General features: G+C 47.3%; 1 protein-coding gene across 1 annotated transcript in view; it reads right to left on the bottom strand.

The window, feature by feature from the left end:
• LOC144143417 (nose resistant to fluoxetine protein 6-like) overlaps window positions 1-15,423 on the bottom strand; it is a 67,529-nt gene extending 52,106 nt beyond the window's left edge. The window contains exons 1-2 of the mRNA XM_077675176.1: window positions 15,107-15,423; window positions 458-666 (exon numbers count right to left, since the gene is read on the bottom strand). Of these exons, the coding sequence (XP_077531302.1) occupies window positions 458-666; window positions 15,107-15,353 (456 nt within the window). The 5' untranslated portion in view covers window positions 15,354-15,423. The remainder of the gene's footprint in view (window positions 1-457; window positions 667-15,106) is intronic.
• Between the last annotated feature and the right edge of the window lie 922 nt (window positions 15,424-16,345).

Below are 16,345 nucleotides of genomic sequence, written 5' to 3'. Positions count from 1 at the left end.
CTTAGCATGTTTCCTAATTCAGAATATCCCATGCAGTCTGCTCTATTTTGTGACTTGTGATACCGAGCAAAGACGCACTACTGGGAGCCTCTCATCGAGTATACAATTGAAAAAATAAAATAAACGTTTCCCGGTTGATGTGTTCGTCTGATCGAACTTGTGATGAAAAATCATCTTGTTTTTAAACCATATATGCACCAGAAATGTTTCACGCTGTTCGCAATCACTTATTAAATCTGAAATATTTCGCTAACTAAGCAAAGGCGAAAAGTTCTAAAGGCATGGCAATAAAATCAATAGCGACAATTAAACACAAGGAGAAAAAAAAATCTGTAAATATTTTAAGCCAGTTAATTGAATCTGTACTGCCGTAACGTCAAGGGAAACGTCAGAAAGCTTGCGATATGGTACTACTCTTCTTTTCAAAGAGAAAAAAAAAAAGTCACAACATTGGTACCTGCAGGTCACCGAGGGTTCGGAATCTCTCTCCCAATTTTTTTGCATATTTCTTGGTAATCCTTAGTGTCATAGTGCAGTACTGCCCCTTTAGTGTCTTGGCGCCGTTGCTTTCAGGCTCCACGGTCCTAAGGCATTGCTCGAAGCCTCCAATGTTAGAAACGCCGTACTCGAAGAGGTTGTTAGGAAGGAGGGCGTTAGCCAAAATCACTGAAAAAAATTGCAATCCTACATAAGGGAGAGCACTTTGAAACAACATGTCACAACTCAAAGGTAAGTGGGTTGCAAAGGCAAGGGACAAATTTAGCACTGCAAATTCGCCCATCTCACCAATGGCAGTCGCTCAGTGTTTTCTCAAAGCCAAGCAGCCACTAGGGATGGGGAAGCGGAGGTGGAGGGAGGAAGGAAGGACGCATATATTTTTTAACTTCCGAACAGTTTCGTCGAAAACATTGAGAAAGAAAAAAACGCCAAAGTCAAGGAAGTTAATTGTTGTAGGATGCCCGTGATGTGTGCGCCATAGCTGTAGCGATTTTTAGCGAAGGTATACATAAGCACTAACGGCGCATAAAGCTACACTGAAGGTCGTGAAGTTTTTCGGTGGGGTGAGTAGATGGCCAGTTGGAAAGTTTACCAATGTTTTCTCGCGTAAGTGACACTAATATGGGCAGTGATGCGCGCTAACCCCCAGTCCTCGGTAACCTATTAATAATCGATAATCGCTTGCCAGAGGGCGTTTATATACAACCCATAGAGCATGGATGCTCAAAGAAATGCGAGGGAAGTTGCCGCCCAAACCATTTGTCTGCGCTCGCAACAGTCCAGGAGGGCATGGCTGAGCTTGCCGTATGAGCGTTTGTAAGGCCTATGCGTGGTCTGTATATTTATATAATTTGGTAGACCAGATTTTGTGTATTTTATGTGTTCATGTTACCATCAGGGCCAGAGCCATTGCAGAGGGAAGTAGTCACAAAGCAAAACAACAAAAATGAAGTGCAGTGTAATGTTGATAGGAAACACAAACAACGTTGCCCTTTATTACACAATGTTAGCTAAGCAAGCGCGAAACACTTGGTCATCGGCAATACAGTGAAACTCCGCTACAACGAACGCTTCTACGACGAAATAGCCTGTAGAAGGGAGAATTCCATATGGCTCGGCCAAGTTTCAATGTCTCCTATGTATTTTGAACGTCACTGCAGCGAAAACTAATACAGAGAATTTGCCTGTTTCACGAAGAAATTCATGCGTTCCATATCGCCGAATTGTTGTTTGATAACGAATATGCCTAGCCGCACAAGTGGGAACGCGCAGGAGCGAACCGAAGCCGAGCAACGGGGCTGCTGCGTATCGGCTCGGGGGTGCGTGTACAGTGCGTGCTGCAACGCAGCATCGGTTGTGACGGCCGACGGTTACATCTCGGTGGACGACCATATCCTGGCTTGCTCTCACCTGACATTTGACAACATCGTGGAGGCCTTCATAGAGAAAAGGGCCGCCACAAATGACCAGGCGAGCAGTAATGAAGAGCCTGCAGAGGCGCTAACCGTTATGACTACCGGCGAAGCGTTAAAGGCATTTGACACACTGCAGATATATTTCTTGTCCCTCCTTGACCTCTCGCCGCAGCACGCCTTGAACCTCGAGAGCATCAGGTCGGCAGTGGTTGCGCATTCAGTACGTCGTAGTACTACTACTTTGCAGAAAAAAAAATTGTTCACTTTTTTTCGCCAATAGGAGTTAAACCTGATGATTGTTTCCCTCAATGTGCTTATCTTCATTATGGGGGGTCAGTGAAGAGAGTGACGCATATAACGAAGTGACATGTGTAACGAAAAATTATTGCGGTCCGACAGGCTTCGTTATACGGGCATCTGACTGTAATAACAACTTATCGAGGAAGGTGGTTTCATTCTAGAGAATTAAGCGGGAAGCGTGACTAATCAAACGGCTTCATCTTACTTGTATGAATAACTTGTGATTACTTATTACTTATGATTACTTAAGATCAATGCGACTGTAAATATACAGAGGCCAGTTCATTGTGAAGTGCATATCATGGCGATTTTGCTTATGAAACAGTTCAATGAAGAATCTTCCGGCCGGATGATAGTTATGGAAGCCCAATGTAAGCCCTTCATAGTTGCTATACTTGCGCCTTGGTGATAATTCGAAAGTATAAAACGAAGGAAGTCATTTTGTTCTAGTTCAAGTGCGTTAATTAGATTTTCGTAGTGAGGGTCTCAAGGAGAAGTAGCATATAGTTTTTTGATCATGTTATTGTTTTCGAACGAGGTAATTTAAGCGCTAACGGTGCGGCAGAGAAGTTTCGTCGTAAATATCCTAACACGTGGTTAGCGCAGTAGGCTAAATGAATCGATCAGGTCAGGTTACTTGGCACGTGGGCTTCTAAGTACCCATGTGAGATTACAGCTTCCAACAAACTGTTGTTTGTATAGTAACGAAAATGCGGCACTACGTACACATGGTTACCCAGCGAAGCCGTAACTTGCGGTTAGTGTTTACACGTGTGTTACTCCTTCAATATTTCATCAGTCTTTTTCTTACCCGCCGCGGTGGCTCAGTGGCTAAGGCGTTGCGCTGCTTAGCACGAGGTCGCGGGTTCCATTCCCGGCTGCGGCGGTCGCTTTTCTGATGGAGGCGCAAATCAAAAATGCCCGTGTGTACGAGATTTCGGCGCACGTTAAAGATCCCCAGGTGGTCAAAATTAATCCGGAGCCCTCCACAACGGCGCGCCTCATCGCCTGCGTTGCGTCGGCGCGTTAAACCCTGCAATCAATCAATCAACCAGTCTTTTTTTTTCTACATTGCGTGGTCGTTTTATTTTCTCGCGCTTCCAGCTCGCGGCGTCGCTGATTGTCAGTACCCAGCTCCTCGGATGTAAGTGTGGTCCCTCCAGTCCACGGCGAGCGCGTGGCCGCTGCGCTCCGCGAAACGCCGGCGCAGAGAAGTGGCGAGAATCCGAGACAGCCGACACATGCGCACTGACCGCATGAGTCGGGAGAGAGAGAAAGAAACATTTTTTTTTTTGAGAGAGAAACAGCCGCTCTGTCGTCTGCTGCGGCGCTCCGCTTTGCCGCTCAACTGACTATTGGCGGAGAGAGTGACCACAGGCGGCGCTGGCGCGTCTCCATGACGTCGGCTTAGGGATTCTCGCGTTTGCCTTCTGCTTCATTCGAGCTCGCTCTCCCTGCTTTTGCTTAGCGCTCGGTTGACTTTTGATGCTCGTCCGCACCAAATTTTGCGTGTACGTGACATTTTATTACAATAAAAGGCAAAGTCGCATACACTAGTTCAAGGCGTGATTTAAAGTACACTTTCTGATACGCTGCGGAAGAAACATTGTTGGCGTTTCTCCATTCCTTGCGAAGCCGGAACTGTGCGGAGCGCGAACAGTCGAAGCTAGGCCTCAGCTTCTATATTCAACAACTTTCGAACAAAGGGAACAGCCAGTTGCTAATATCCGACAACAGCCAAAATGCCAGACGAAAAAAAATTCCAGGCCATCGGTGGGGTGGGGGGGGGGGGTCGGCTTTGGCAGAAGGCATTACGAATCGCGCTAATCGCATGTAGGGAGATGGTAAAACAGTTTGTGCAAGCCTGCCGTATGATCGAAAGTATTGTATCATATCACTTTACGTTGTCATGGCATCAAAGTATGACGACCTGCAGTATGGTCCTGAAAAATGTATATTAAGTTCCTAATAACCTACTGTGTGTAAAGGCGCATGCTAGTTTTATATCGCTTCTAATCAGTATGGAGGCTTATTCAGCAAAACGTTAGCAATTGAGCCCAATACTAGTAACATCGGTTCAATCTCGGAGGATGTGCTCGTATACAAGGCAGGCCGCCATAACCGCTTCGTCCACAAAGTAATCGTGGTTTAAACGTTGCCTGATATTTTTAGGCGTAAATAAAATCATAAAGACTTAGGAATGACAAACCCATTTTTTCATTCCTGCTTTTCTGTACTTGTAAAAAGTCAGTATGGACAGGAGCTAGTGCTGGTTAGTTTCCAACATTTCTGCAGATGTGCCGCGATAACATGTTTCCGCCGCATCTCTCTCTCTCTCTCTCTCTCTCTCTCTCTCTCTCTCTCTCTCTCTCTCTCTCTCTCTCTCTCTCTCACACACACACACACACACATACACTCACACACACACACACACACACATAAACACAGGCACACGCACCCGCACACACGTACACACACACACACACACACACACACACACACACACACACACACACACACACACACACACACATACACACACACACACGCACGCACGCACGCATACGGACGCATGCACTCGGGCACGCACGCGCGCACACACACGCTCACACTCACACACACAAGTATACGCACGCACACGCACGCGCGCATCATGTGCTAGTCACGTCTACAGTAAAAATACAGTAAGGCTGTTTTTTAAGACTTGGAGGTACACTTACGGTACATTTCTCACTGCGATATTCTCACAGTAAGTAAAACTGCACTCAATAGGAAGAGGAGGATAAGGTGGAGGAGATAACTTTATTTAACAGAAAAATCGAGCTGGTTAGTGAGCGGGGTCCTCAGCCCAAGATAAGAGAGCCAGGGCAATTTTCTTGATTTCATGGAACGCTATCCCGAGTAAGTCAGGATTTGTTCTTTACGCCTGAAGGGATTGCAAAGAATAAAGAGCTGCTTGTACATATCGGTTTAAGTTCTTTAATACTGAAAACCGGCACGTGTATATTTATTGCGTTCGTTAGCGAGTATATCAAGCCTTCTACACTGTAATCATACCATAACCCCGTTCGAATGCAGAGTCAATTCGTTATAGTAACGATAATTACGATAGAAATTCGGGGCGCAATACTCCGGACAATACTTCGAGTGCTCTGGACAACGTTGGCTGCGCTGTTTTGCGGTGGCGTAGCACTAACCTTCTCATTGTATTTGCATGTGAATGAACAACGCACGCCACGGATATGCACCTCCCGGTACGCAGCCATAACGAAAGACTATTTGGCAAAAAGGAATTATATATGCTATACAGCCTGAAGAATATATCCACACGAACTTTGGGAGTCTCCCAAAGAACCTCCTAATAAGACGTTTGTGACGGTGCAGAAAAATTAATGCGTAGGGGCAGAGAAAAAAACATTAATCTGATACAAGTCAACAACAACAAAAGAAAAAGAAGACAGCCGTTTTATTTCCTGCTGTGCTATGCGCGTGTAGGGTACCGCTGCTTGATGCGCAGCATTACACGGTTGAGTAGGAGGAGGAGGGAAACTTTATTTGGTGATAATAATAAAAGATAGGGCCTGTTGCCTCTTGAGTCTTTATAAGCCTGTTGAGTCTTCATAAGAGCACCTCACAAATACTTCAGGGAAGCCTACGCATGTCAAATACTTACGCATATAAAATACTTTTAAAATACTTAAAGCTCTGAGCAGTGAACCTCGGAAATAAGCTAGAAAAGACGAGGCAATTTAACCAGTCCGACTAGAGAATTTACCAAGGTGAAGGACCTCGTCGGACAACTTTCGTGAGTTTACCATCATTTGAAGCGTCGGAAATTAACCATGAAAGGGTTCCTAGTAGGCGACAGAGCTAAGCCTAAAAACTGCTGCGCTGCGGCAGGCACAGACGGCAGCCACCGAAGCTGGGCCCGACGACGTACAAAACGCAGCGAGGCACTAAACCTCGACAACCCCAGAACTTAAGATCATCGACAACATTTGCTGATGGAGCGCTAACAACAGGGACAATGTCAGACAAACTCGAAATGGTGTGTCAAAAAGCCGAAGAAACACCCCACCCAGGAATGGTTGGAAACGGTAACCTCGACGAACAATCGGTCCCTCCTTTGCACCGAAGCCAGCAAAGTCATGCAGCCTACGACGATGCCAGCTGGACTCAGGCATTACGTCGACGAACGAAAAAAAAGCAGCAGGAGGAAGCCAGGATGCAGGAGAGACAAACGGAACATACCGAGAAGGCCACGCCAAAGGCAATTGCCCTTGCACGTGCTAACGCTAACACTCATCAAAGACCCAGCAGGCTCAGAAAATGTCTCCCTCCGCTACTAGAGGAGGATATTAAGATAATAGTGAGAACACGCAAGGGTCTACCTCTCAAAGATTATACAATGGTCGAGACCACGCAAGGGATCGCCATAGCATGCGGAGGAAAATCTCAATGCCTACACGAGCTAATCATCAGACTGCGACTAGGCTCCAACACACTAGTCCTCAGCGCAGTGAATGTTGAAGCAGCAAATACTTTGCGGAAACTACAGACAATAATGTTACGGGGCACAGGGAATGCGGTAACTGCCTACGTGGCGTTCTGGGACCATGAAGTGAGAGGAGTCGCGCACGGTATCCTCCCCAGCACTTCATCGGAAGAACTCATGCAAGGCCTTCGAGTGCGCACACAAAATGTGTAAATGGTGCAAGCCCAAATGCTTGGACAATTCCGTACGGCGCTCATCCCGTTTGAAGGGGAGACGGTACCAATAGCGGTTTACTTCTATGGCAGAGAGATACCCTGTTATCTGTATCGACCAACCCGTCAAGTCTGCCAGATATGCATGACGGCGGGACACCCTGCGGATTTATGCCCCACGCCAGACATTTTATTTTGAGCATTAGCATGCGGAAGTGCCCGATATGCGGCAACGAGAATCCCACCGAGAAACACAAGTGTGAGCCAAAATGTGCCTTTGTAAAGACCACGCCACAGGAGCAAAGGAATGCAAACTCAAACTGCGCAAGGCGCGAATTCCCCCGGGAAACCAAAACCCAAGCCAAAAGAAGCAGAGACCCCGATGGTTCAGTAAGGAACGGCTTGCGTTGAAAAAAAAAAAAAAAAAAACATGCGACAACCTAGGCAAGCGGGATCGCAGCATCTCACGACAACCGAATCAGGTGCCACAAACGGAAAAAAGGAAAAACACCGACACAGCGAAAACCAAAGAAAACAACCGGAACCAAAAGAACGCCTTCAAAGGTACAGATAACTAGCGAAGAGAACATCGACAAAAGCCTGATGAGAAACTGAGCTGGTCTGGAGTGGCGGCCTCCCTACAATCCGCCGATCCGAAGATATATATTAAATACAGTAAAGCAAGAACAAATAATTAAAGAGCTCAAGGAACAGGACAAAAGGCAAAATGTAGAGATAAGCTCACTGAGGAAGCGAGACACCAGCGAATCTCAGCAGCCACTAACATAGAGCAAAATGACCTTGCAACGGAGAAAACCATGCCAATACCACCGATAACACAAGCTCTGCAAACCCCGTCGCTCTTGGAGAGTTCATCATGAACAGTAAAAGGAAACAACGATCCCAATGGCACCAACACAATGGCAAGCACCAAGCGCTGGATATGGACCTAGAACATTCTGCAACAGACACGGAGGAATCTGATCACGATGCGGAATGAGAAGGCCAGACTGCAAGAACGCCTTGAGGTTTCGCAGTGGAATTGCCGCAGCCTGACCAAAAAAAATCGCAACTGGAACCCCTCATACACACCGCACTGATTCGACCAGATGACTTATGCCTACAAGAAGTAGGTAGCAACGTAAAGAGAAAGGGCTATGACAGTATCGAGGGGACGTGCAGCGACATCACCTACGTACGGAAGGACGTCACCGTGATAACACACGAACTGAAAACATCTGCAGAAGCAGTCCTTATTGAAATAATAACGCACAAACGGACCAAGAGGAGCATCTTCATTCTCAATGTATACAGCACCCCGAGCAAACACAACGAACATTTTGACGACCTCTTCTGGGAGGCAAGGCAGTTCACGAAGAGCAACAAGGCTTTGATAATGAGAGACTTTAACGCACTACATACATATCCGCACTACACTAGCTACGATACTCCCAAAGGCACAACGCTGGCTGAAGCCATAGAAGTGTACAGGCTCCAGCTTATAAACAATCCCACACAACCCACTAGGTTAGGTCAGGTGGGAACAAGAGACACAAGCCCTGACCATATATACACTGACGAATGACTAGGAGCAAAATGTCGCCTCGACCAACACAATGGAAATCCTCGGGAGTGACCACTGCATAATCTACGTATCTATCCCTACAGCGAAATTTTGTAACTCTCTAGGGACGGCCAAAATAACAGACTGGGCCAAGTTCAGCGAGGAATGGACAGCAATCGACGAAGCAGAGCCGATACATGAAATCATTGAATGGTCGGAAGCGATCAAATAGGCGCACTCAAGACACTCAGAAGATTGCTCGGACAGAGATGCACCCCGAGGCGGACCGCTACATAGCCAAGCTATGGCCGGAGCGTAGGAAATTAAAAAAAAGGTGAAAACGACAGAAACACAACAGACACCTCAAAATACGTATACAAACACCAGCAAAGCGAGCCCAAGAACATGCACAGAAACTAGCGCAACAGCACCGGAACGCATTCTGTGAGAAATTCAAGGGCACACTCAGCCCATCAAAAACATGAACCCTAATCCGAAGCATGATGGACCCAACCTCCACGAAAAGATCTGCACGGCACAACCTCCGCCGAATCGGAAACACTTTCCCAGGGCAAGATGCGGGGCTTCTCGAGACTCTCAAACGAAAACAAGGAGCTGCAGAGGAGGCAAAGTTATCGCATAATACCGAGTACGAAGGAGCACCTAATGAAATATTAGACCGAGAAATCACCCGAGAAGTCTTCCATGCAGTTTCATCCATAAAGAAAAACAGCTTACCAGGAGTAGATGGCATCACATATAAAATGCTTCGAAACCTAGGTGAGGACCAAGTTATAGCTTTAACGAAGTATTTGAGCGAGGAGTTATCGCTCAAAGGAACTGTTCCCCAGAAATGGAAGCACTCCGGGGTGATCCTTCTCCGGAAACTGCGAAAACCTCCCAACATAGAGAACCTGAGACCGATCTCCCTGACATCTTGCCTAGGGAAGGTGTACGGGGGCATCATAACGAATCGCTTAACCAACTGCATGAAAGACAGCAATATCTTTCCAGACAGCATTATTGGTTTCATACAGAACCTTTCAACACGGGACGCTTTCATACAAATCAAGAAAGTAGTTCTATATCGCAAAATTCCAGAAGAAAACATTATTCTGACACTTGACCTCAAGGGAGCTTTCGACAATATCTCCCACACGGCCAAGCTGGAAGCCTTAACCGGGTACTTACACAAAATTTTGAAGGCGAGATAACTTCGGAGATAGATTGGTGTGAACACACATACATCATCTGCAAAATAGCAGCGGCGAATACAGCCTAGAACATATTTAAAATCAATTCTAAAGTGCGCGAAACGCAACCGAGCAGCCAGCAGAGAACCACGCGCAATCGTCATCCCGTGGATATTTTGTAAATAAACAAGATCCAAACACGTCACGAGTTTGTGTTTGCCGCTTCCGCACTGCCGACGTTTTTCGCCGGCTCGCCCGGCTCGCCGCTCCACTCGGAGGGCGGAGCTTCTGCTCTCGAGAACGAACGATCCGATCGTTGGCGGCGGAGGCGCCGTGATTTCGTCGGCTCATCGGCAGCTGGCCGCGACCAAAGTTCTACAGCGATTCCAGGCACTCTGTTCTTATTACTTTTTATTTACATTGGGCGTGAAAACGCGCCGGAGACACGAAAAGCCCACTGAGCGAGCCACACGGTCGCTGTGCAGGCGGCGGCCACGGCCGCGAAGTGGCGCAGGCCGGCGCAGGTAGCTCGAGGGATAGGTTGTTAGCGCTGCACGAAATTGTACCCAAGTCCCAACCATGGCAGCTTATATGAGAAAGGAGTTAATGATGCGATGGCGGGTTGCATTAAAAATTGTCATCTGCACCGCTTACGGGAGCGGCAATCGAATATCCGCCGCAGTGCTAAGCCGAAGACATCTGTAGGCGGACCTGTAGGCAGACCGGCCGGCTGCTCCCAGCGCGCGTCTTGCCACCCACTGTCTCGAGCGTCGCCCGTCGTTCTTTAGCCGCGGTAGCATTTCCACTCGCAGCGCCTGCGTCACGTCCACGGTCGCGTTTTAATTAAGCGGCTCACGAGGTCAGTACGTGGGGACATTCGCAGAAACTGCCGGCGATGCGGATTCGACAGTGCTACGGCAGCTCTGCTCTGCGATATCCCTTCGACGGTCACGTGGTCAGCTTTGTTCACACAAAATTCACCGTTTCGCGGCAGCCGCTGTAACCGAAACTGCGACTGGCCGAATTGAAAATGCCTCTAATTAAACAACCGTCGCACGCTGAAGCAAATGAGGTTTCTACAGGTGATAAGTAGGTCACTAGCAACTTATCGCAACAACAAAAAAAAAAAAACAAGATGCAAAATTTTTGTGTCAGTGCCCCTTTAAATCGAATAGGGTGCGGGAAGCGCACATACGATTTCGTCCTGGCCTTCCTCACAAACCGAACAGCTACTGCGTGCATAGAATACTTGAGATCAGAGCCTTTCACCCAAACAAAGGAGCCCCACAGGGTTCCCTCAAATCCCCGCTGCTTTTCAACATACCCATGCTCAAAATAGCACACAACCTCTGAGAACCCCCAGACATCAAGCATGGGATCTACGCAGAGGAAATCACGATATGGGCAACAGCTGGATCACGCCACACCAAAACCCAAAACCTACAAAAAGCCATGAATTGGGCAGTCAAGCTGGCAGCAAACAAGCGGCTGAAATGCGCACCGGAAAAATCGGAAGTAATTAGAGTACACTGCTAGGACAAAACAGTTTGTGAAACCCCAATAAAGCTCACCGTTGTGCACGGAACCAATCCTGGAAAAACGACAAAATCGGAGTGATAGTTCAGAGCAACCCCAGAGCTCACGAGACTATAGCCAGACTAAAAAAAAACGACACTACACTCGGCAAAATCGTTCGCAGGCTCATGAAGAAGTGGAACGGCATGAGAGAAGAGGACACTTACGCCGGGTTCAAGCACTGGCCGTGAGAAGAATAGCCTACAGCCTACCATACCACAACTTACCAACTCAGACGAGGAACACGTTAGCATCATCATACGAAGTGCCTACAAGGCAGCCCTGAACCTTCCCCGTTTCACCGCAACCAAGAAAATGGATAAACTGGGCCTTTATAACATCATTTAAGAAATAAGGGAACCCACTCTCTCAGCTCAGAAACAGCGTTTGGCGAAAACACAGACAGGACGAGCCATACTGTGGGCGGTCTGAGACCCACCGGAAAGGGAAATCCTAGAGCAGGAGCACGACCTAACGCCAGAGCAGTGGAAACACATGAAGACCTTAGCCCTCCATAAGAATAAGCACGCAGAGATTCACAAGGAAAAGAGGAATGCTAGGAAGGACTTCATCCGGAGGAAATTTAACAATAACGACAATAAAGTGTATGTCGACGTGGCAAGCTACAATGCCACTACGATGGTCTCAGCGGTAACCACCAAAGCGGGATAAATTTTAGACTTCCTCTCCCAAGGAAACGCCACAGTCAAACAAGCCGAAGTGGGTGCAATACTTTTGGCCATTCGGCTGGGAGAAAAGCAGCAAAGAAGCCTTAACATCGTAACGGACTCCCAAGATGCGGCATGACTAATCACCGCTGGCAGACTACCTAAACAGCTCAGATACATACTGCCACAAGAAATAGGAAGTTCCACAATATCACATGGACCCCGGAACATGAAGAACTGGAAGGGAATGAGGCGACCAATGCGGCTGCGTGTTCACTCTCATACCACGCAGCCGACGGAACCGCCACGTGTCTGTACACAGCGCCCACCTATGGTGAAACCATACGCATAGCCCTGCAGCTGAGGGTTCAATTCCTACATCCACATTAAGAGCTGACGGCCTGGAAAGCGCAAATCCTGCGAAAAATCCAGACTAATACATACATACGCAAATCCAGATGGTCCAAGATGCTGCGACACCAACATGAAGGCCTTGATGAATACTGTAAGAAATGCGGCGAGACAGCCACGTTGTTCCAGGACACATGGTTCTGCCCCATCATATGGGAAACAGGCACCAGAAACACTTAAACGCAGCCTTCTACACTGGATACATGGGAGGCGGCCCTGGCAAGCACATCTCCACAGGACCAACTCAACCTGCTGGAGAGAGCGAAGACAGGCGCACTAGCCACTGGGGCCCTGGACCTAGGGCTCCACCCATGAATTACACTCCACTCTATCCCCTACCGCATTCCCCTTTTTTCCTATTCCTCAATAAAGTTTGTAGAGAGAGAGAGAGAATAAACTTTATTTAATGAGAGGAGTCGAGCGGGCGGTTTCCTCAGTTCAGGACCCCGTTGTAGAGTCAGTCACCGCCAATAGCTGAGGAATTTCGCACTCGAAGGATCTGAGCGGCACGGCGAAGCGCCGTAACAGACGACAAAGCGGCTTCTCCCGTCTGGAGTGGTCAGTGCGGATGTGCCGGCTGTCTGCGATTCTCGCCACTTTTCGGCGTCGGCGGTTCGCGGAGCGCCGCGGCCACGGGCTCGCCGGTTCCCTTGAACAGTGTACCGCATTGTACGTATACGACGCATGGCCTTCCCCTTCAGAAGTAACGTGCGGCCGATGTTTGCCATTACCGCGTTCACGCTGCTCACCCCGCACCACCAGACGCTACGGCCCGCCATTATTGTTTGATATGGGCTCCATGCAATAGCTCGTTGCGCGCCAGCTCCGCTACGAACGAGATAAACCAATCCACTCTCCGTTTCAAGCTTACATTCCTTTCCAACGTTGTTTTTTTCAGGCATGCTTGTCGGGTGGCGAAGGAAGGGTTTTCTGTAAACAGAACCGCTTTAGCCTAGCCATATCAGCTTCGCTTTAAAAGTAGTGATATTATGCGGGATACTCCGTAGTTTTGATTTTGTTACGCATTTATTTTCATTAACCTTGAGTTACACCAGCTAGAGACGAAATCAAGACCGAACTTTAGAATGTTAGTTTCGTAATTTCTAAGTATTTCACGAAATATTGTAAGTAAGTTTCGTAATTGGTATTTCACAAAACCAGAGTGAATCGGGCAGGGCGGAGAGGGATGACCTTTGGCTGGAACGAATGGTGATCGATTAGTAAGGAAACATGCAATGCTGAAGTTTATGAAGTAGTAACTTATAGCACGTATTGTCGAAGGCCCTGCAAAAGCTACAAATATATAATAAACCTGCCTAATACATCCCCCCTCAACGGCCAATACTGCCCAGGCACCCCGCATACAAACCATTTGGTTTGGATGTGCCCTGCCAACCCACTCCTCCGCACCACACACACACTCTTGAGCAGTGGAAGGACTTCCTGCGCAGCGGCCAGCTCGCGGATCAGGAGTTCCTGGTGACGCGCTCCCTGGCTGCCTAAGAAAATTCACCCACAGCTCACAGTTTTTCATTTAGACAAAAGGTTTCCCAATACAGCCCAATCCAAGCGAAGAATAATATAAAATACAATGTAGTTAGGGTGTAAGATAAATATGCTGTATTCCACAGGAATATAATTTTATAAATCGATGTTGCGTCGGCGTCAAGCAACAATTTCTTTCAAAGAACTTGGCCAAGTCTGTGAAAATTATGTTCGAGTAGTTTACAACAAACCGTAGTAGGGGAAATAAGTCCACAATTAATTTGTTTAGTCTTTCCGCCTGATTTATACACTGAGACTTCCTTTGCTTCTTTTCACATAGATGGTACTGAAGATGTAATTATTGGTTGTTAAAAAATTCTTGTTAATAACATTGAAATTAAAGCGCTGGTATTTTAGAAATTTCACATTAACACCACCATTACCGGTGGTGTTAATGTAACGTTAATGTATAACGACACGTTCCAATGTTCGAAGTGGAACTGGAACACGTTCCTTTCGCAATAAAGGAACTTGTAACGGGAACTCGTTTCAAAATTGGGAAGGAACGAGGAACGAGCTTTCGTTCCTCATTTAGAGGAACGTGTACAACACTGCACGAATGATACCCCGTCTAGGGAGATACGGTTATCGCTTAGCTAAAAGCCTTTCTGCTGCTGACGCTCCGGTCGGGCTGAGCGGGCCGTCGGGAGCATAGCGGACCGTCAAAAACGGTCAGCCAAAACTCTGTATTATCAAGCAAGGTTTACCACGCAGTTCGTGAGTTGCCCATAGGCCGTTGGCAGGCTGGCGAGTTGCGGCATGAAAATGTGAAATTATAGAAAGCTATGGCGAACGATGAACCGTTCTCGCGAGCGAATTCGATGAAAAAAGGGAGCACTTTCTTAACATCCTTCTGGACATCACGACCGGTGGTGGCGCGCCAGAAGGTATTGCAAAACAATTTCCTCGTGAGTCGTTCTCATGGCGAATGGTGAACAGTGGGCGAAATGGAAGCTGTTAACGGCATTTACGATAACTATGTAAAAGCAAAAAAAGCATGGCCGTACTTCTCGGCTATAGCTTCCGATTCGGCGGCGTGAAAAAGGTGCTCTAAGGGCCAAGAGGTAAATAAATCCACGTAAAGGTTTCAGAATACGCTTTCACTTTGTTATTAGGTACGCTGAAACGCTCTTTTTTTGGACTTTACAAGGAAAACTCTCCTCCAAACATCTCGTTGCCGAAACGCAATGTCAGTAAAAATGTAAAGCGACGGAAAAGGTCAATACTTACTTTTCATCGCCCAGGGCTCTTGCCTTCTTAGGGAAGTGACGAGCTTAAGAAAGCCAGAAGAGCACTCCGAGCTCACTTCAACTTTGTACATGAGTTCAGATGCATACGGAAGCGCTGATTTTACTGCGGAGGCGATGACCGCGTCGATACCTTCTTCGATGTCTTTTGTCGTGACCTCCACGGAGTAAGTATAAACTTGGTTGAAAAACAACGTTACGATAAATAAAGGAAGTAGGCTTGCCAGCATGGTGGGAGTGCGAAAAAGCACGTCTCCAGGGACGTGGTGTACTCCGACAAAAGGATGTGAATGAGGACAAGATACCGTCGCATAGGCGCAGGAAATAATCGCCCGCTGAGCTGCATATGCATGGCTTCCTTCACGTGCACGAACCTCTGCTGCACCAGCAGGGTGGCGAGGCTTTTCACTGAAATACGGCGGCAGTGTCCGTCGTGTGGACGCATCTTCGGTTTTGTTTATCTAATAATAGTCCTTATCTCTAGTCCCACCCCTTGTCAAGCCTTGATGCTAAGTTGCTTTCGGCGACCTCAGGTATTAACGGAAACTGTCGTAAGTTGCGCGTAAATTTGGCCCATTTTTATTTTGTTACCATTATTTAGATTTTGTTTCCGCCTGGAGCGTCGAGTGTCTATAGAGCAGAGCTCTTCCCCGCAAAATAAAAGAGCGGGCAGTGATAAAGATAGTGATTACAAAGAATGGTGCCGCGCGCACTCCATCAGTTAGAGCGCACTCTTCAAGTACTCGGATTCGTAAGAAAGGGACTGAAGTATGACTCATTAATATTTAATGATTTACGCGAGGCTCGAGTTAATCTTTTCAGTGTGCCCGCCTTTCAGATGTAGAGAAATGATCACTGCTAGTGTGTTTTAAATTTCATTTTTCGACGCTACCCTTTATGACAGCAAAACCGCCCTCTTGAACCATCACAAATCGCATGCACACGTTTGAAAGCTCTTTTTTGTCTGTTTTGTCACACACTCAAATTCACCGCATCTAACCGCGCACATTCGGGTAATGTCTTCGATGGTTGCAGCCATTGCTCATACGAGTACCCTTATTACATGGGAGGGCCAGAAAGGTTTAACAATATATACAATTTTAGGGCTTCGTTTGATTCTAACAATGGTGAGATGAATTTGTAAACGGTGAATGACAGTAAGATTGGCCGCAGACTGATGCAGTGGAGGAATATTCGATGTCACTTTTGAGCTTTGACTTTT

The sequence above is a fragment of the Haemaphysalis longicornis genome, unplaced genomic scaffold (assembly GCF_048455015.1).
Source record: "Haemaphysalis longicornis isolate Haplotype H1 unplaced genomic scaffold, Haemaphysalis longicornis Haplotype H1 scaffold_1, whole genome shotgun sequence".
Lineage (NCBI taxonomy): Eukaryota > Metazoa > Arthropoda > Arachnida > Ixodida > Ixodidae > Haemaphysalis > Haemaphysalis longicornis.
This window is presented reverse-complemented; position numbering and strand designations above follow the sequence as displayed.